Below are 22,693 nucleotides of genomic sequence, written 5' to 3'. Positions count from 1 at the left end.
AATAATAAATATTCTATTAAGAACCTTCAGATAAATTTATTCGCAGGATAGTTCCTCTAGTACTGACAGAATTAACTATTATTGGACAAGTCTAAGTTTTCTATAAAAATTATCCTCGGAATAAATTATCAGCTGAAAATACTAACAGAGATGTACAGGGTGCTGCATTTTCGATGGTTTTACGGGGTACAGAGAAAACGGTAATAGATAGAAAAAAAGTAGCATACGTGTTCTGATCTCTTTTTCTGAGCTGAGATGACTGGCGAAAAGTGGGCGGCGCAAACTTCTTTTGTTTCAAAGATACGGGGGGCTTTTGAAAATTGGTCATTTTGGAACCTCCTCTGTATTTCATTTGCTATTAAAGTTATCAAAAAAGGAAAAACGGTTTTCGGTAGAAGTTTTGACGTAGAATCCAATGGCGTAGTCAGTTTTTTCTATTACGTTTAGTTTCTGACAAATGACACTAAGTTATATTTTTTTAAATGTAACACCCTATATATTTTTAGTTCATTAAATTCTGTTGATTTTTACTTTTTCACCGGTGTATTAAAACATATAAGTTTGTAAACGTTAATCTTGCTAATTAGAAAAAAAGCGTTTCCTTAACAAAAAAGTGCTAAATAATATGAATAAAAATACCCACAGTCGAAACAAAATTTGGCTATGTTCATATTAACATGTTACATGTCGTTTATAAACAGTTTTTTCAACTTCTACCTTAAAAATAGTAGAAAATAGAAATAGCCACTTTTCTTATTAAAGTGTCGGTAGAACTGTTTGTAACTTAGATTTTTAATAAGATTTATTTAAAATATTTAATTTTCTGATGTGTTAGTTTATATGATTTCCGATTTTGTTTGGTATTTTAGATATTGGCCTTTTTTTAGCTTAGCGAAGGTCTTTTTTTAAAATAACAGGATTAACCTCTACAAACTTATATGTTGTAATACACCGTTGAAAAGGTAAAAATCAACAGAATTAAATGACGCAAAAATATATAGGATATTCCATTTAAAAAAATGGAACTTACTGTCATATGTCAGAAACTAAACGGAATAGGATAAAACTGACTACGCCATTGGATTCTACATGAAAAGTTCTACCGGGAATCGTTCTTCCTTTTTTGATAACTTTAAGAGCAACTGAAATACTGAAGAGGTTCAAAAATGACTGAATGAATTTTCGAAAACCCCTCGTATCTTTGAAACAAAAGAAGTTTGCGCCGCCCACTTCTCGCTAGTCATCTCAGCTCAGAAAAAGAGATCAGAACACGTATGCTACTTTTTTTCTATCTATGTATTTTCTATACAGAGATCTTCCTTCCAGTAACAGTCTTGGTAATCCAACTCCGTTTTACCAACATTACATGTTTGCTACGTTCTTTAGTTAATTTTGAAAAACCAAAAACTTGCATTTTCAAAGAAATGCTGAAAAAATATCTAATTTAAAAAATTTCCAAATTTGGATTGAACATTGTTAAGGATTATTTCCCTGTGTATTTTTCTATTTCGTAGTTCTGTATTATTTTCAATTTCGTCCTTTCGGTTTCGATATACCATGATCAGCTTCGGTTTTTATGTTAAAAAATGTTCTAATAACGTCATCCAAACTTTCTGTAGTTTCGGAGTTTAGCATTTACGTAAGTTATCGTCGGACACCCTGTATATTATTAAAAAATAGCCCTGCAGCTGAGATTGCACTTTCCAAAGCGTCGTTCATTATTCATAACGTGCCGCGTTTTCCTATTGAAATTTTACCTAGTAGCGCCCGGAGTTGCATTTTATCGCTTAGGGCAAACATGTTCGGATAAAATAAATGTTCAGCAAGTGGAATTTCAAATTTAAAAAAAAAGGCCGGTGAAGGTCACTTACCTATAATGGGTCAACCGGTTTGTCCTACCCGATGGCGACAATTTTCGATTCACTTCCGCCTGCAGAAGATTGGGATTGATCGGTGTCACGTTCATGTTTATTGAAGAACTGTTGTTGTCTTCTTCGTCTGCATCCCCACAAATGTCCACCGAGGAATCGGCGTTTTCTAGAAGTTGTGGCATGGTACCGCTGGTTCGGTTTAAGCAACTGTCCAAACTTCGAAAACCCATAGAACTAGACGAGCTGGATGATGAGCCGTATTGATGTTTGAACTGTAACCTTCTGGATGCCGTCGTCTCTTCTAGAGACTTAGCTTGAGGTACTTTTTTATTAGCTCTGGGTGGTTTCTCAATCCCTGGCGATGTTTTAATCACTATAGATTTGGGTCTGGGGAGGAGTGGAGCATTTGGAGCAGCGGTGACCCACTGACCTTCTTGTTTTGGAGAACGTGGCGGGGTGTTTTCATTATCTTGCGACATTTTCTTTCCTAGTCTTGGTGGTTTCTCTGATGATGGAGAGGCTTTCGTCATGGTGGGCTTGGACTTGGGGATGATAGGAGCGTTGGGTGCTGTGGTGACCCAGTGACTACTTTCCTCTTTAGGAGAACAGGGTGGGCTGTTGTCGCTGTCTTCTATAGCTTTGGATCGTGGTAGAAACGGTGCTTTTCCAAAAAATGATCTGGTTTTAGAGCTTTTATCTTGAAAGGCGGGAGGTGGCGAAATAATCGGAGTAACCGAAGGTGGTGATCCTGGTTCGGGCAGTGGTGACGGTGTGGCATAAGACCTGTCCAAGACGTGATTCTGTTGAAGCTGTAGGGCTGCTGGTCGTTGAGGCACTTGGTGTTTAGTTTTCGACTCAGTGCTTCCTTGGGATTCTAGACTGCTGGATCTCGAATATTCGCTAAACTTGTTTGGTTCGCTGTAAAAATGGTAGTTGGCCAATTTAACTCCGGTGCGTCGAGATTGGAGTGATTTCGCTAAATTTACTGAGTAACTAGCTTTACGGTTGTCATCTAGTGAACGTTGTTGGACTTGCACCCATCCTGATTTTCCTAAGTAGACACCGTCTACCTCGCGATCACACCATCTGAAATAAATTCACATAATTTAGACCAAATGTACAAAAGTAGACTAGAAAAAAGTTTCTAAACGTGTTTTATACAATATTTATTTGTAGAAATAATAAAAATGGTGAAGTATCACACGTTGTCTCATTTACAGCAAAGAAAATATGCTGGTTGTGGAGATTATCAAAAATTTGCATTTAAAATGATAACTGAGCAAATAAGGTGTTATTTCAATTAACCAAAGTTGATTATATTATTACTTCTTTACCAAATAATGTTTAGCAGAATTCTGTAAGACAAGTTTTACTAGAAACCAAAATTTCTCCTTAACCAAATAATAAATACAAAAGAAAGAAGTAAAACGGTCAGAACGTGGTAAAAAATATAAGAGCTATTCTTGCTCAGCTCATTTTCAGAAAATTAACGGAATTAAAAACAAGAAAAATAAACATAAAAAAGAAATAGACAAGAAAGAAAACACTAAAATAATCGTTCCTTAACATTAACATTGTCAAGTCTTCAAAAATTAGTATTAGTAGTAGTACAAAAAAATCAATAAATCAATAAGGTTTAGAAAGTGTTCAAGGTAAGGATTATTGTTATTATTGTTTTATTATTAAATGCCACAATTGCAGTAAAGAGTTTTTATTATAAAAATAGTATGTCGTACTCTCAAAGATTATGACAAAAATTGCTATGGCTGAATCAAAGTTTGGATTACATTCTGATTCTGAAGTGAAGAAAACTTTGAAAATACAAAGGGTCAGATTTTTTTTTAAAAACCGCTGGTTTATCAGAAAAAATTCTCTTCGATGTTCTTTTTGCCCATGTTATTTGTGAAACTGCTTCGTGTGACGCTGCCACTAGAAATCGTAATTAACGTCATCTAATTACTGCTAATTTCAAGTCTTAATACTGTGAACAACGTTTATATGAACTAATCCATCTTTGTTAAGTAGCCTTAAATTGGAAAGAGATGAAGCACTCACTTATACTACCTTGACTAAGCTATAATGAAATTTATTTGGCAACAAAGCAAGAAATTAGTAGATTTGGCAATATTTGTGTTGAAAGTATGTTGCAATACTTTTCTGTCGTAATCATTGATGTATTTTCCTTAAAACGATGTAGGATGTAGCTCCCTAAATGTTTGTAGGAACTTTTGGTTTTACTTCCACCTGTAGAATGCACAATTAATTTATAGCACAACAATTATGAGAAATACTCTATATTATTAAAGTCCTGATTTGCCACATTTACCAATAACTACATACATAATTATTTGAACGTTCTGTATAAAATAAACAAAACCTAAATAAAGAATGCGATTAAATTAAACGTACTTTGGCTCATAATCCCTTGGCAACATCGAAATAATTAGAACTAATTCCATTAAATGTCCACCAGTGGCTTATACTATCCATCGTTAATCTCTTAAATTGAGGCTAGGCTCATATATCAGCGTAACAGCTTGTAGGTAGGCATCAGAGTACAAAATAGAGAAAATAAATAAACGAAGTTAAATGGTCGTATTGCGTAATTCATCGATTAAAAAAAAAGGTTCGAGTAGGGCTTTCAGGAAAATTGGTAAAGTGATTTAGTCAGTTTTCGAAACGGCTTAAAAAACATTATCATTAGTTATTTATTTCAGTTTTGTAATAGTATATTAACAAATTGAGTTATTACATAACTAGTGTTGTAAGCAGCATTTTAAGCACAACACTGTAAATTGTTGCAGTGTGTACTATACTGTAACTATTGCCCAAATATGTGAAATCAATACAAAAATCTATTTAACAAGTTAAGTTCTATTGTAATTTTTCTATTATATTTTCAACAAATCTTAACGAGTTAAAACAACTACTTTAACATAAAAATCCAACTAAATTAACAACGTTCATCTACAGTCAAACACTTTTTTTTCCATCGCCCCCAAGCGATTTGGATGGTTAGCTTGATCAAATATTTACGCGTCGAGGAAATATTTTTCCACTTTTGCCGTTTGTTTATTGTCGCGAAAAAGCGTAAAAACAACAGAAAAAATAGGAAATTCCAGGCAGTTTACGAACGTTGTCGGCGACATTTCAATTCACTACTCGAATAAGTGCTTATTACGAAATATCGAGTCGTTCCGCACTTAATCTATTATAATAAATATTCGTATTACTTTTCGTGCCTCGCATTATTCCCTGTCTAAATATTGATAACTCCAATTCCGTTCCAGATGGTGTCAGCGTCAGATAAAAGCGGCTCACACCGTTTTAAGGAATAAGAAAAATTAGTTCGGGAAGTTTTTTTTTATTTGTATAAAAATATGCCAGAAGGCAAATAAAAGAACTTTAATTCATAAGGAGCAGAAGTGTTTAAAAACAATGAATTTTCATACAATCATCATCAAGGAAACTATTTCGAAGAAACGAAGAAGAAACGAGAATTAATAATTTCTTTTCAGAATGTTTTTATTTTTGGTGATTTTTAAATTCATAAGCCAACTTTGGTAACAAACAATTCGGAAATTGAACAATTACCAAAATAAATTAAGAGACAAAGCTGTTCACAGCTGAACAAAGAATTGCAGAAAAATTATCGTGGTAACTTTGTAAATTTAAATTATTTTCTAAAAAGTTTGTGCATAAAATTTATGTTGAAAATCAGAATTAAGAAATGATAGCTTATATGGACGAAATGACAAATGTACAGGTAAATAACAAAATCTTGAGAAATTGAACTGTTTTGCTTTTTGACAAACCAGTTGGCGCAAGTTCTAAAAATATTAAATATAAAAGAGACTGGAATGCACCTGATTTTTGATAATAAATGTTACGAAATGAAATTCAATATTCGCCGAGAATATCTCCATACAAAATCGGCCTTAAAAGGTACTTTCCCTAAAAGGGCAATTTTAATCTCCTCCGGCGTTTTATAATTTAAGCAGTTTCCCTTCTCAAAACGAGGTGTTTTCGTCATTGTTGCCTGATCGTTCCCTGTCGTCAAAATTTTAATATCTGATATTAAGCATGGAGAGAATTTCGTTTTGGTATTTTTCTCCATCTTGTCCGTCAATCTTTCGTCCATTTATTAATATGATTAAAACGGTATTAAGTGATTTATCAAGTAAAAATGTTTTTTTTTTCAAGCGGTCTAAAATAAGCCTATTGTGTACCTGTACTGCCGACGTAGAAAGGCTATTTCATATCCTAGGAGGTAAAAAAGTAATGTCCAGAACTTGATCCAGACTAAAAGCGTTGCATTTAGAAAAAAGCAGATGAAATTAATGCAACACTTACTTTGCTTTGATTGGCTTGTCAGTCTTGGCTCTGCAATACTCCTTTCATGTTCTTATTCTGAAATACAGTTTTCCTGAAGGTGTCAGGGCTAAATTTGTGATTCAAAATCAACATAAGAAACCGACTGACACAAAAAGACAAAAACTGATTGACACAACACAACACGACTAATACGATAACAACACGAAGCTATTTCCAAAGTTGTCTAACAGAGGGCGTATCATGGCTGTCTAGCGTCATCTGTCGATTACGGTTACGCGCTCCGAATTTACACGGAACGCGGTTCTTGAAAATAGGCTTTCAAAAATGTTATCGGCCATTTGCTCTGGTTTTCTGGCTTCAAATCTCGTTCTATGAGAATGATATTTTTTCAGTGTTATATATGTATATTTACCAGTCCGAATTAATCGGTTAACCTGGCTAGGAAACGATACACATCCTATGTTTACCTTATTACGCTTTCACTGTGTCATCTGTCAAAAATCGTTATGTCCATGGCACACTAATTCAATATTCAAACACCTTGTTACTAATTGCGTTGTTGTATTGTCAAATAAAGTTTCAGTGAAGCCGTAAAGCGACCTAAATCGCCGAAATGAGTGATAGTGATAAAATAAGTTGTACACCACCTGCTTTAGCAGCAATAGCGTCAAATACGCTAAATAATTTGATTCCTGGCAGGTCCCGCGAAATGTATGAACGAGCGTACAATAAATTCACCACTTGGGCCAGAGAAACAGCAAGCGGTCAATTTTACCGAAAATGTTGTATTGGCCTATTTTGCCCCTTTAAGTAAATCATTGAAGAGTTCGACAATGTGGGCGCAATATTACATGCTTAAAGCTGAGCTAAATATTAAAGACAGTATAAATATTCTATCGTATAAAAAGGTGCAAGCATTTTTAAAGCGAAAAAGTGAAAACTATGCAGCTAAAAAGTCTAAAACTTTCACCAAGACACTTTTTTAACAGAAGCACCTGACAAAAAGTATTTAGCCATGAAGGTAAGATCCGACACAAAAATTAATTTATGATTTTTTTTAATACCTATATTCAACATTTTTAGGTTGTTTTAATATACGACATATCAGGGGCATGTCGATGTGATGAACTGGTAAACTTGAGAATTCAAGATATTGAATACATGGAAAAATTAATTCTGGTTTAAATTCCAAACACGAAAAATTACAAGCCCAGAACATTTACAATTGTAAAAAATACTTGTTTCTTCGTCCAAATGTTATGGATACAGATCATTTTTTCATTAAATATCAAAATGGAGTTTGCCACAGAGTTGTAATGGGTATTCACAAAATTTCAAGTATTCCCAAGGAAATAGCGTTGTTTTTGAAATTGGCTGATGTCAAAGAATATACTGGTCACTGCCTTCGCCGAACCTCTGCAACTCTTCTTGTAGATAATGGTGGAGACATTTGCTCATTGAAAGGACACGGTGGTTGGAGGTCTACAACTGTAGCAGAAGGCTACATTGACGATTCTTTAAGAAATAAAAATGACACAGCAATGAAAATTCTGGATGTAAATGATTGTAATTTAATACCAATGGAGAACAATACCACAGATGATATCAGAAAACCAGTAATTTCAACAAACCCACAACAACCTACTTTAAATGTAGACCATGAAGTAAAGGGGCAGGAATTTCATTTATGGCAGAATTGTAAATTTGAAAATTGCTCATTTAAACTGACGGTTCATAGTTCGAATACCGACAAAGAAAATGTGTAGATTATTAGTTACATTTTTCTATTAATTGATATTTTAATTTATGTTAATTGTGTTGTGAATATAAAAAGTTTGTAATGCAAGGAATAAAGCAAACAAACATGAAAAATCAGTGGTTTATTATGCCTAATGAAAAAGTTGAATTTATAAGATTGTGTTAAAATGATTGACCAAATTATGTATGCTAGTATTATCCTAACTAGCCAACAAATTGGGTTTTCCGGTCAAAACATCGCAAATCCATACACCCTGTATACATGCCGCTTGAAAAAAAAATAGTATACGTTACACGGACGTAGAAAGCGATTATTGTGCCTCTTTCTACGCCTAATAACATAATATACTATACCCAAAATACATGGATTAAATACTATTGGAGAGTCGGTAAAAAGTGCCTAGTGACGATGAGGGAAACAAAGTAAAATATCACAAGTCACACCAGGCTGAAAGTACCCTTGTTCTTTTTACGTCTTTCTGCTTCGCCTTGGGCCGTAATGCTCTACTTTCAGCCCTTATACGCAAATAACTATTCTAAACTTTAATACAGCCCAACAAAATGTGAAATTCAATTATTTCGTTTGTACTAGATGTTACTTCTAATCACTGGTGACTAGTCAAAGGCTCTGGATTAACCGCAACATGTCTATTACACAGCAAAGCTCTCTATGGGGGATCATTGTTGTCTAACCGCAGGAGACTAGGATTAGCGGACGGATATAAGTTACTTCCGGTTAAGCAGGATAATCCTGTCAGTCGGCGATGCAAGATCTAAAGTCTCAAGCGGAGCATAAATTGAATCTGGTCACGGAATTCGATTGTGGATTGGTTGATTGGAAAAATAACAGCCAATTCACTTTATCATTGCCAATGTTGCACTTTAATCTACTCATTTATATGAAATGCAAGTTTTTTTTTGACAACTTTTGTAGTTGCAATGAGCAATCTTGTCAGGTTTGCAAAGTTAAAAATGTTTGAAGTTTTTGAAATAAACGTTTTGTGACCTCTGTAGTGATTCCAAAATGCTTGGACAGTCCTTGAACAATTCTTACAAAATTATATTTAAAGATTGCTGGCTCTAGAAGCATCTCAGTAAATTCTTGAAAGCTCAAAACAAATCTTAAACGTAAACAGAACAAACCTTAAACAGGTTCTTTTAAGAAAACGCAGGCATCTTTAGAAATTTTTTACTAGTATTTTTAGTTCTTCTTCTAAAGCCTGCTTTATAAAAAAAAATAATTTTAGTTTCAATTTTGGAATTTTTCAGTTCAGGACATCTTTAAGAGCTTCTGGCAATAATTTGGAAAATTATTATTAGTTTTAATTTGATTTTTGAAATGTTGGCTACATTATCTAAAGGCAGGTTTAAAAAATGTTTTTAGAGAAATCCATACAGTGTCTGGCATTTTGAAAACACTTCTAAAGTCTTTTCAAACGTTAAACATAATTAACCAGTTTCATCAATAAAATTATCATTTAAAATTGAGTTCAAATCAGATTTGAACTTGCTTTAAAGTCTGGATCAAGTATAATCTGTTCTGGTCAGCAATGAAAAGTATACAGGACCATTACACAGAGAGTGAGGTATACACCACACATACTCATACATTAACCATTTTGAATTAGCTCTTCTGCACTTATCAAAACCACCGTAAAATGATTTAGAAACCTCAAAGTCCCATAACAGTCACGGTTTTCCCTGTAATAATATACAACAAACTAAGCACTCTGCATACAAATTTAACTAGGCCAAATCCGAACTAATATCAGGATTTATGAGAGCGTATCTAGTTTGCTTGTTTCGAGTTTAATCAGTGTCACAAGCAGATGCAGAAATTTAGGAAATTGCGCTAGATGGCATGGAAGAGAGTGTTTTTCTATGTAACGACTAAACTTACCTAACTGGCGACAATTCCCTGTTGTACGATCCGGTAAAAGTGAAAATCCCAGGCGAATTCACTTCGGAACCCGAGTGAAAACTGGGGGAATTTGACCATTTATAGGCTGGATTGTTGCCGAGAGACTGATGTTTCGTTAGAACAGGCCCCTGTAATATTATGTTTATATTGCAAATTTTGTTTTTTTATTACATTTTAGTATCCTTAAAATTAGTTATCAACAACCATTTTTCTGTATTTTGATTCCTTTTTTCTTAAACGTCTAACCGTTTTTGGAAAAATGCGTGAAACAGTAACGTAATTAAATTCTTAAAACAAACTTCCAATTAGAAAAGATAAAAATGGGAGAGGGTTACAGCTTCATCTCCAAGACGATCAAGAAACTAAATATTTGGATATTTTCAACCATTTTTGTCTTAAACTGCTCTTTCTGTTAACCGCAACAAGATCAAATATTTACAGTGTGTTCAAAAAACAAAAAGAAAAGTCATTTAGACGAAAAAGGTATGGTTTTTCTCAACATTTTTGTAATTTTAACCGTTTCCAAGATATTTAACTTTTTTTTTTGGGATTTAGGAGGTCTTGGCTTGCTCTTAGGGCTCGTGTTAATTGCAACAAGATTAAACATATATAGGGTGTTCAAAAAGAGAACAGTTCAAATTAAGGCTAACGTTCTGCCAACATTGACCGCGTTCACTTCGTTCTCAATGTCCAACTAGTATGTACATAGTCGTTTAGAAATAAAAAAGTATTCTGAACATTTATGGTCTCTGGCAAAATTTCCTTAACTCTAACCGTTACCAAAATATTAAAATTAAAAAACATTTTATACCTCCATCAGTAATTTTTTTACATTTTTAACATTCGGTTGTCTGTTTCTGACTTAAATTTAGTTTATTTTTAAATATGACAACGGTCAAAATCCTCTTCATAAGCTGTAAAACCACAAAACACTCCTAATATCCAGTAAAATCAGTCAGAATTAAATGCATTTTATTATTGCATTTAATAGCCACAGTTGGCACAGTTATCTCCTGGAAACCTGGAAATTATCAAATTCAATCCCATAAAAGTACAAAACCACGATATATTATATTTGAAAAGTAACGAAATCAGTGTGACTTAACTTTAGTTTACTTTTAAATATGACAACTGTCTAAAATCCTCAATAAAGCTATAAAACCTCAAAACACTCTTAAAATCCTGTAAAATCAGTCAGGATTAAACGCATTTTATAGCTTTATGAGTGGAATTTTGACAGTGATGACATTTGGCACAGTTATCTCCTGGAAACCTGGAAATTATCAAATTCAATCTCATAAAAGTACAAAACCACGAAATATTATTTTTGAAAATGAACGAAATCAGTTTGACTTTGGTTGAATGCATTTTATACCTCCATCAGTGAATGTTTTACATTTTTAACATTCGGTTGTTTTTTACCTTTTTTTGAAAATAGTATTTAAAATTTTATCTCTGGGTTATTTTTTAGATTTTAGAGACTGGTTAACACTGGTTTTGTCTGGTTAACATAAATCTTCAATTTTCTAGTCTTAAGACCTGCACTAAAGTTAACTTTCCAAACTTTTGGTAAAATTTTGAAATACTTGTACTAAAAAATGTATATTTACTGTTGAATGTGTGCTTGAAGTGGTTGTGGTACTTCTAGATGAGGCAAAATACGATCTGGCAGCACTGGTCGAATTCGGATAGGAGCTTTTATCCCATGGCGCTGAGTCACTTCGCAAATGCAGAAGCGAAACGTTGGATCCCCTAAAACAAAAACAAAAATTCCTCAGATTTTTATTTAAACAGAAGAAGTTTTAGCAATCAAAATTTTATCACCGTGGGCAATGAACTTGCTTTAAGTGCCGTGGGTTGTGGTTGCCTTTTACGTTAAACGTTGCCTTGGTTTTAACGAAACCCACACACACACACACTTGTTATGCTAAAATGATATTTTAGGAAGTGTTTGGCTTCCAACTTTGACGTAACAATATACAGTGTAGTGCAATTACGTAATAAGTCAACAAATTTAAAGTGAATTCCTCTAGAGAATAACATTTTTGTCATATTGGTTTTAGAATCTAAAAAACTCATTAAAGAACAGAACTAATCATTTTAAAATGAGACTTTTTAAATCAATACTCGAGGAAAGCAAACAACTTTCACGTTTAATTGTTCGTTTGATTTGTTAGAATGAGAGGATTTATAGCAGATATTAGAAACGTAACTTTCCGATCTAATTGATACCGCCACGTGGCTTCTACATCCCCAGGGAAACTCTATTTCAAAGCCATTTTAAAAAGGTTTTATTGGGGTTTCCGATATGACAGTTTGATATTTCAGAAACGTTTCGATATCATTTAGAAGTAGCAAAATAGGGAAAAAAACAACGGGAAGAGTTTAAATCTCACCGAGCTTTTCCCCAACAATATCCTCCAGTTAGATGTAAAATACGACGCCATTAAACGGACGTTACGTGCCTTTTTCCGAAAAAGTATTTGCATAATACAACAACTAGGACTTGCTCGTTTTGCAACCTATATTACCATTTCAGTAAGTTGGAGGAGATTTTCGAAAACGGCAGACGGTTAACTTGATTTAACACACAATAAACTGAATAATTTAGCTACGAGAAGCTGTTTTTAACTTAGATATAACCCTGAAGAACAGAATCAGAACAGAAGTGGCGTGAAAGAGTAAAATGAGTAAAAACTGTCTTAATACACTGAAAAATTCCTGGCGATGATTATTGATTTTAATCTAGACAATACAAAATTTTTAAAAATGTTTTGAATACAAAATAAAAACTTGAACTAGAATTGGAAACTTTTGTTAAACACATCCGTCAATAATATTATGTAAATTATTACATTCACCCAACAACGTCAATAAAGAAATACGTCAAGACATACAATAATGGCCCAAAGGCAATTTGTCTCAAAAATAGCTTCTGAGTTCAATCATAAAAATGAAAAGCAAACTCAATTCGAATAAAAGCCTACTGGAGTGTACCAATGTATTTAAATAACAGATTCGTAATCTGAAAGAATGTTTTCTATATGGGTATTTTAACTTTCCTTTCAGGCATTTTCTTTTGATTTATTCAATCTAAAGTTAATAAAAGTATCTTGCAATATTGGCATTGGTATGGAAATATTATAATATTAGTAAATTAGTCAGAGAAAAACATTTTACGTGGGAAGAATTAATTCGATGATAAATAAAATCGCATTTGGTGAATACAGCTAAAACAAGTTTGGGTTGAGTAAACTGTGTTTTAATGAAATGAGATTGTAGAAATATAGTTTTAGATATTTTGCAACGATATTGTTAGCTGATGACATTAAAAAGTTGAAGCTGGTTGAAATTGGATTGTTTTTATATCCTTTCTAGTTTGGAGGCCATATCTCACTTCATTGATTGCGTCCAACCTTTACTGATAAGCCTTTTTAACAGATGTCACGTGCAACTGTATTTATTTTTGAATACTTAGGTCACGTGATAATGGTCAAATTTTAAAAAGTTTTTGTTTTTGAGGCCGTTTGTCAAATTTCAAATGTTTATTAACCAAACTTTATGTTTGTTTATCTAGGTTATGTTTTTTTGTTTTCAATTTAATGATTATTAATTTGTTATTATTTTCCCTTTAAATATATGATAATTTTCAATTATTGTTAGCTGATGAGATTAAGAAAATTGTTTTTGGTACGTAGATCTAATACTATTTAATGTAAGTTCAGATTTTAGTACATTTAACAATTTACACAGAAGTCATCACCAAAATTCAGTTTTTATAGATCAACACAAATCAAAGGGCTAAACATCAAAAGGTAAGTGTTTTTATTAAAAAAATGTTATAATCTATGTTATATAATAGCAAATGTGTGCTAGAACCAAAATTGGACAATAATATACATCTGTGTTTATTGATTCTGTATCTGGCGCACTAGTAATATGTTTTTGAACATGATATAGCAATGTTTTTAGTTTTTTCAATTAGTTTTAAATAATCCTATTGAATCGTATTGACAAATGTCCACAATCACTCAAAATTCACTAATATAACAGATAACAGACAATGCAAGTCAGAGAGTATTAATGAGTTTCATCTTTGGGCTCTAATATAATAATATTATACCTATATAGTAGGAAAAAAGAGAACAAATTCAACTGAGGAAACAATGGTTATCATAAAAAACTTCTTGAACAAGAAACTTTAAACTATGTTTTAAAATAGACATAAATCTATAAAACTTTAAACAAATTTTCAATGATTCATAAGTATATTAAAAAATCTTTTAATAATAAATACTGGTTAATTGACTGTTTGAAATGGAACAATAGTATAATTAAAAACAGAACTAAAGAATGATTACTGTAATGATGAATTTTGTATATCATGAGTATAACCTAAAACATAAGTAAGGATACTTAGAATAGACATAAAACCTAAAATTAGCAAAAGTGGTTGGTCTTGGTCATCTTGAGATTTAAAATAACTTTATGGAGTAAGGCAAGCAGTAAAGGCAATTAATGAAGCTACACTCTGGAAGTCTTTAAATTGCTCTTTCATTTGATTATGAAAGAAAAACACTTATTTCTTCAAAAATAGAGCAGTATTATGAAGAGTAATTTATTAAAAATTCAGAAAATATGTTTTTTTTTTAATAACCTTTAGTTGCCCACATATCTCAGATACAAATAATGACAAAAAGAATTCATAAAAATTATTCAAAATGTTTTCCAATTTAACTGATCCTCGGTAATTCTCATAACAAACATCTTTATAAAAATCTAAATTTAAATAAATATAGAAAATAATTTTAAAATCTTGATCAGTATTACCTATATACTGTAATTGACATTTGGATTGTTTCTAGGAACATTTTCTTACCTAACTTTGCAGACTGGAAAGAAAGTCATTATTCAACAGGATAGTTTGATGGGATTAAAAGACAAAATGTAGTACATTTATAAAATCTCTTAAAATGGCATAACAAACTTATTACATTTAATTTGTATGATTTTACTGAATAGGAAATAAAATGTTATTGGACTAAATACAAAAATATTAGTATTTTATATAACATGATAATATTGGTTTATAACGAAACTGTAAAACATGTATAATCAAAAGTGTATCAGATGTATTTTTTATGGTTTCTTCTGTGATATTTAATGTGTGTAATAATATTTTGAAGCTTTTGGCGTAAGAACTGTGTTAATGCCGCATTTTAGTGTCGCAAAAACCGCAACTGCTACTTTGAGGAACAAAAACACCCTCAAATCTCGCATGGAACATCTAATCGAGCGTCGACCTTGTTCGTAGACGCCGAAACTCTCTTTACCAACTTTGGCAACATAAATCAACGACGCCACGCTAATAAATCCTCCAGTCTATCTTCTTGTGTGATTCTCGAGGTGAACGACATATACTGTCAAATGCTAAATGTATGTTTTATATAATAAAACAATAATAATTTTTCTTTATGGGAAGATCTCAATACACGTAGAAGCAATTTGGGACTCACTGTATTTAATCTGAAACCTTGTTGAATAGAATAATCTGAGTCAAAAGCACAAGTATGTAAATTTATGGGGTCCAGTTGTTAATTAAATTGGAATAACTGTTTCGGTTTGCACGTGTATTGTGTTGTGTTTATAGCTTCATTAGTTGACGGTACTTTTACTTTTAAGACTTTTACAGGTAATACAGAGATAGTGGTACAATTATCAGTACCGTATGCATTTTTTCACGTGTAATTGGAGTTTCAAGTTCCAACACATAGTGAAAGGTGGCGGTGTTTTAATTCAAGGTGTTAATGTTATAACCCGAATGAATTAATAAAACAAGATAACCACAATATTTAGCTGGCAGAATTTTAATACTATTTTTCACTTATAAATGCTATTTGGTAGTCATAAAACTTGGTGTCTTAATTTCCTTTGGCAATGCAAAAATTTCCGGCGCCAGCTTTTCCTTAGTAGCTGTATACGAAATAAAAAAAAAATAAAGTTGTTAATTTGAATTTAAAATATAAGTCCACTAATTAGTTTGCTAGTTTTCTTCAAAGAGTTCTATGGTAATTATTTATTTTTAAATGTGGGTTGTTATCAGGGAATTTATTTTACATCTTCTAAGGTTATTAATCTATGAAAATGGGGAATGTTTAAGGAATATTTAAATACTTCAAACTATGGTATAGTAATGTAAGTTTGTGGCATATTATCATCACGTGGAAGAGCCCTGTTAACTCTCTAAAGCTAAATTGTTAGTGATAACCAAAATGTTGTGTCTAACCAATCAAAATGGTTAAAAGGGTGTTCATTTTACAATTATTATGTTATGTTTTATTCTACCAACGATAAAACAAACGTTGGTCAAATACAAGAAAAGTAACGAAACCTGTAACTATTGCCATTTCTAAGATCCCAAAAATGGGTTATCTTAACTTGTATATGTACTTACAGGGTGTAATTAAAAAATAAGTTGACATGCAATATGTAATTTTTCTGAAAAAAGGAAAATACAATTCAAATTTCAGTTTAAAAAATCGGTTTTTTTTGTCATAACTGTCACACCGTTTTTGATCAAATTTGGAACAAGCACTTATGAAATTAATACTTATTATGAATGACGTTTGCCAAAATTCTCCAGTGGCGTAGATAGAAGAACATGGTTTTCACGTTTTTGCTTTATTTTCTACGACTCTGGATATTTTTCAAAAATTACAGACAGTTTCTTTTAATTTCATTGTTCACGATCAAAAAGAAATGATCTCTTATAAAATTCTGATTTGAAACTTCGTTTACGAGATAATTCAGTTATTACGTTCAAATACCCAAAACTAACCTAACCCAGCTTAAAAATTGTCTTGGAAACGGAAAATTAACATAAGAAGCTTAAAAAATTTTATTGTAGCCAGTTTTCATAGTTTCCAGACAAACTGAAAGACTTTAGTTTTGAAAATTGACTTAAAAATATAAAAATTTATTTCAGAAGCTTAATAATTGTGTTTGTAACCAGTTTTTATACAAATCGAGCGACTTTAATATTGAAAATTGACTTGTAGACATAAAAAATTACTTTTTCTAGAATTTTTGACTACAAATTCATACATTTAAACCTTAAAAATTGACTTGAACACCAAAAAGTGACTTTGAACTAATGAAAAGGGACATCAGAAGCTTAAAATTTTCATTTCAAGTAAGTTTTTATAATTTGAAGACAAATTTCAATCATTTTAGTCTTGAAAGTAGTCAGATACAAAAAATTGACATTAGATTCATGAAAATTGTATTGACAACTAACTTTTCGTGCTTTTTACTTTGCTTTTCATTTTCTTAGAATTCTAGACTATTTTTAGTGCTTCAAAACTGCTTTCAGCTTGGAAAATTTGTAGTATTTTTTTAGGTTGTTGAATAGAAAATTAAATAAAGATTCCAAAAATGTACTTAAATCAGTAATTGTCTCACTCCAAGTGGGTTTTACACGCGATTTTTTACCTGACTGTCTCTACAAATTATGTTTTTGGCAGTTCAAACTTTGACACCACTTTTCTTCCTTACTGTACCAAATTTTGTAGTGTTTTTTTAGGTTATTGAATAGAAAATTAAATAAAGATTCCAAAAATGTTCTTAAATCAGTAATTGTCTCACTCCAAGTGGGTTTTACACACGATTTTTTACCTGACTGTTTCTACAAATTATGTTTTTGGCAGTTCAAAGTTTGACACCTTGTTTTCTTCCTGACTATACTAAATTTCCTAGTTTTTTTAGGTTATTGAATAGAAAATTTAATAAAGATTCCAAAAATGTACTTAAATCAGTAATTGTCTCACTACAAGTGGGTTTTACACACGATTTTTTACCTGACTGTCTATACAAATTGTGTTTTTGACTATCTTTTGAATATCCGAGTTTCAAGACTATCTTCACCAAGTTATTGACAGCAGACTTAAAAAACAATTTTTACATTCTCCATAGACTTGAAATGTCATTCCAAGCTTTGTTACTATTAAATCGACATGTAGACACTTCAGTGCTAAAAAATCGAGTATTTCTTAAAAATCTAGACTATCTTTATAAAGTTTGTATACTGTCCCTAGTCTTGAAAATGTAATTTCAAGCTTCTTCACTATTAAATTCCAGTGCTTATTAAGACTGAAAAATCGAGTTTAAGACTATTTCCAAAAGTGAAGGTTCTTCAGTAACAAAAGTAAACAATTTTGGTACCAAATCGTACGATATTAGTCTTGAGAACTAATTTTTAGAAATGAAATAGTTCGAAGTCCAGAAAATTGAGTTGTACACCAATTAAAGTCTTGAAAATATACTTTTGGACTCTCTTTAGTCCTAATAAAGTCAGTTCTAGCATTAAAAGTCAACTTTTATATTATTTTTAGTAGTAAAAAATAAGTTTCATGCACAATACAATCTTTGTCTTGATTTTCGGACTTTTTTTAGTTCTTGAATGCCAATTTCAGACACTCAACCAGGATGGCAGTCTGAGAAAGCGAATCATAAGACCATTTATAGTAGTAAAAAAGTTTTTAGACTATTCAGTACAAATTTGGACTCTCACAAGTCTTGAATATTCACAGTTTTACACTATAAAACGATTTTTTAAATTGAGATTTGTAGGACTGTATTTTCCTTAGGAAACGTTTTTCAGAAAAATGACATGTGTGTGTGAAAATGACCACCCTGTATATATATAATTGAATAAAAATTCTACAGGGTGATTTATTATCCTGTAATAGAATATTGACATTTTAACAGAATCTAACCCCACTATTTTTAATTTAGGCTCATTATTGGCATTGCATGTGTTTTGTGTTCTTAGAAATGTTTTTTTTTCTGTAATAAGTTTATACAATAAAGTTAACGAAATCGCTTTTCAGCACCTTTGAACCCTAATCGAATTTGCCAAACCGAAACATGGGGACAATCTGAAATGTGCAAACAAAGGGCAAAAAGGGCGGCGGTCGAAGGAAAATGGCAATTATTGTGAGTGAGTCGACAACTTTTCCTTCGAGTTTCCCTAGCGGAATTAACTTGTTACAACTTGGGACATTATTCGGTAAAGTTCGGACGTGAATTTGCACACCTGTACTCTGCCAAAGTTACTGTCCCAATCGGTTCCCGTGCAACTTTTTAATTCAAAATTAATAATTATAACGGGACCTTTATTAGACCTAAAGTTTATTTATAAACTCACACTACTTGATACGGTACCCGATTAGTGAATTTACATCTTGTGCACAATAACATGTTTCTTTATAGGTGCTTACCTTGTAATTATGTCCGGCAGAAAAATATTCAAGCGCTCACCTTGAGAAACTGTTAAAAATGAAAGAATTTCTTTGGTCGAGATTGAAAATTTCGATCGTTTATGTGTGTGTGTGTACTGCTGTTTGTTAATCGGAGTGTTACAATGTTGAAACCGGTATGCAGAATTCAATTTATTAAGGTTTAACACACAGAATGTTATTATGGCAAGACAACTATTTTGATATGGTCTTTTTAAATGTTCGTGGGTCAATCACTTTCGTTTTTACGAGGTTCTTTTTCGTTATTTTTATGTACTGGGAGATTGAACTGTCCAAGTTACACTAAAAGTCGATGGTTTCGAAGATACAAGGTATCAAAAGGTCAATTTCGTATTAGTTTTTGTTTTTTTACTATTGGTGTATTGAAATACAAAAGTTATCCGGGCTTATAAGCCGTGGTGATCTCTTCCTTTCTGTTGATGATGTTCTCGTGCTTGAAGATCTCAATGGCTTCTATAGTTAATCTAGGATAGTAATGCTCTGATTGATCCAAAACCTCCACCTCTTCAAAACGAATATCATGTCCTCTAGAAAGTGCATGTTCTGCCACCGATGATTTTTCGGTCTGTCCCAATCTGCAACTTCTCTTGTGCTCTGCTATTCTTGTGTTTAGTCGTTCCAATGTATGCGGATCCACAGCTGCAACGAATCCTGTAAACTCCAGAAGCTGATAAATGATCCTGTTTTTCCTTGGCCGATCTGAGACTCTGTTGTATCGTGCGGGTTGGTTTAAAGACGGTCTTAACCTTGTGCTTCTCTAAAATCCTTCCAATCCTATCCGTGAGTATGTTAAGCAAGTCTAACCAACTTTCTCTTCAACATCCCCCGTTGGTTTTCTACGTAGTTCGATGTTTCTTGGGCTCTGTTGAATTGTTGTCTACTGTATCCGTTCCATCCGAAAACCCTTTCCAGATGTTTAAGCTCCTTTTCTAATTCTGATGATGTTCGTTTGATCCTCTTTTTTGGCTAGGGTGATGATTAGATCCACTATTGAGATAACGATCCGTGTGTGTTGGTTTTCGATACACCGTGTGAGCCAGTGTTTTATTAGGTTTCCTTGTCACCATTACATCCAGGAAGGGTAGAGGTCCTTCTTTTTTGGTCTCCATAGTAAATTAAATTCTTGGATTTACGGAGTTTAGATGTACCAAGAATCGCTGCAGTTCATCTTCACCGTGGCTCCAAACTACAAAGGTATCGTCAACGTATCGAAACCAGCACTTTGGTTTCTTTGGAGCAGTGTCTAGGGCATTTACTTAAAATGTTTCCATAAAATAGTTTGCTATTACCGGACTGAGAGGATTGCCCATTGCTACACCATCGTTCTGTTCGAAGAACTCACCCTGCTACTGGAAGTAAGTGGTGGTTAGGCAGTGTCTGAACAATTTGGCGAGGTCCAGTGGAAAATCTGCTTTATAGCCGTTTTGATGGGTACTGAATAAAGAATCAACATCAAAACTCACAAAGATGTCACCTGGAGATAAAGTTAAGGCATGCAATTTGTCCACAAAATGTGCTGAGTCTCTGTCTTTCGTCTTCCCTATTACTTTGCTATCTCATACGTAGAGCCTCCTATGGCACCAACAATGGGTCTCAGAGGTACATCCGGCTTGTGTATTTTAGGCAAACCATAAAGTCTGGGTGGAAGGGCCTCTGTCTTCTTGAGTTTCAAGATATCCTCAGCAGCGACAGTCGTGGAATCTTTAATAAGTTGGTTTGTGGTATTTGACCTGTTGGATCACGTGGCAACTTCTTGTAGGTTATGGGATCCAGAAGGGTTTCGATCTTCCGTTCGTAGTCAGGTAAAATGAAGATCTCTCTGTCTTGATTGAGTGTTTAAAGAGCTGTTCTTATAAGCCCGGATAACTTTTGTATTTCAGTTTTAAACGTGAAAGCCTTCATAGTATTGGTGTATTGTCCCAAAATTCGGCTAAGAGGCATTTTGTGGGGTGAAAAATTCAAATCTACTCTCATTTCCCTTGTAAAATGTAAAGGGCGCCAACTGAGTAACCCTGTATTTCATTTTTCAAGATTTTTATTTAAAATATTATAGACTTTTGGACTGAGGTAAGTTGGGTTATATCGTCATATTTAAGCCTCAAGAATTTGTGGTAGCATTTTTTCTGCACCTTCCAGGGACACCCTGTATATTCTCGATAATAATGTAAATATTTTTTTTTGCTTTTTGTACGCTTAAAATTGTATTTTGAATAATAATTGAAGGGTGTTGAGGGATACTTAATTTTTATGTAACACTGAATTACACATACACACTTAGTTACATAATTTTACGTTTCTTTATTATCATAAAATCAGTCAGATTTAAAATAACAAAATAAAATACTTAAGAATTTTTCAATCTTCCTTGTTGGTTCCGTGTTAAAATGCTCCAGCATACTGCAATAAATGGAATAATTAGTTTACCGGTCTCATATTTTTTTGCTTCAATTGATCGTAAAAATATCCCCTGATGGAGTCGTAACAAAAGGAATTACGTGACTTTACTCTTATATTGCCACGTTCCCAACCAAACATTATTAAACTTGCATTACGTCGAAAGCTATATAAAGTTAATCATTTCACGAGTTTTGATTTCCGATTTTAGCAGCTTAAATCGAAAACCGTACAGTTCAATTGGTACTCATGATTAATGTGTGGTTTAGACAATTAAATTATAATTATATTTAGTTACGTGCGAGTGGGTTTCAAACATTACAACACCTCGAAAAAAAGGGTCGGAACGTAAATTTGTTTTAAAACTTTCAAAACCCTTTCAAAGCCAGTTTTGAAGGGCCTCCCATTAATTATACACAGCGAATTGATCAAACCACTTTAGTTTGCACTCTGGATATTTAACTTTTTGCTTTTTCATTTCCTTTTATAAAACCGTCTAAAAAAGTACACTTTTTATAATGACTTTTGGTGCAAAATGTTCTTCTTTTTTCCACTAGTGCAACAAATGTCACGAAATAAGTCGATTTTGCAGTCGACCCATGCAAAAAGTTTTTTTTCTAATTTTGGCATATAAAGTGACACTTTTCAAAACTGATTAGAGTGACAAAACGTTTTACTTTTCGTAACTAGTTACGAAAAGTATCACTTTATGTAACTAGTTATGAAAAGTTAATTTCATCAGTCCCTGTTTTTATGCATTTCCGTAGAAACATATGGGCGACATCCATCATAACATGTCGTTGTCACTGTTTATACAAGGTGCTATGAAAGTGAATATTTGTGATAAATCACTTTAAAAGATGGTTTTTACCGCTTTTTGGTCAAAATTAGAAAAAATTATGTATGCAACACGTTTCGAAAATGTCTTATTGTGTAACTCATTCAAAGTGTAGGACCTCGCTGCGCTCGCCCTACAAACATTCATTCGTTACACAAAATCGATCTTTTCGTAACTGGTTACATAAATAGCTATTTTTGCACTTGTTGCATAAATAACTATTTAATACTTTATATTAAGTTTCTTTGATTTTATTTTA

General features: G+C 32.6%; 2 protein-coding genes and 1 long non-coding RNA gene across 4 annotated transcripts in view; 2 read left to right on the top strand and 1 right to left on the bottom strand.

Moving 5' to 3' along the window:
* The window catches only part of RhoGEF3 (Rho guanine nucleotide exchange factor 3), a 164,561-nt gene that overhangs the window by 98,442 nt on the left and 43,426 nt on the right, over positions 1-22,693 (bottom strand). For both annotated transcript variants that reach the window (XM_081995654.1, XM_081995655.1), the window contains 3 exons: positions 11,496-11,637; positions 9,865-10,013; positions 1,872-2,957 (listed from right to left, as the gene is read on the bottom strand). In XM_081995654.1, coding sequence (XP_081851780.1) covers positions 1,872-2,957; positions 9,865-10,013; positions 11,496-11,637 — 1,377 coding nt within the window. The remainder of the gene's footprint in view (positions 1-1,871; positions 2,958-9,864; positions 10,014-11,495; positions 11,638-22,693) is intronic.
* On the top strand, positions 6,377-8,078 carry LOC145740269 (uncharacterized). Its single transcript, XR_014181382.1, has 2 exons — positions 6,377-7,227; positions 7,290-8,078. It is a non-coding gene; the product is annotated as an uncharacterized LOC145740269 (long non-coding RNA).
* The window catches only part of mus301 (mutagen-sensitive 301), a 178,741-nt gene continuing 169,488 nt past the window's right edge, over positions 13,441-22,693 (top strand). The window contains exons 1-2 of the mRNA XM_081995656.1: positions 13,441-13,575; positions 13,639-13,700. Of these exons, the coding sequence (XP_081851782.1) occupies positions 13,552-13,575; positions 13,639-13,700 (86 nt within the window). The 5' untranslated portion in view covers positions 13,441-13,551. The remainder of the gene's footprint in view (positions 13,576-13,638; positions 13,701-22,693) is intronic.

This window comes from Ips typographus, linkage group LG1 (assembly GCF_016097725.1).
Source record: "Ips typographus isolate SLU linkage group LG1, UJ_Ityp_2.0, whole genome shotgun sequence".
In the NCBI taxonomy this organism is placed as follows: domain Eukaryota; kingdom Metazoa; phylum Arthropoda; class Insecta; order Coleoptera; family Curculionidae; genus Ips; species Ips typographus.
Note: the sequence above shows the minus strand (reverse complement) of the source record. Positions and strands in the feature narration are given on the sequence as shown.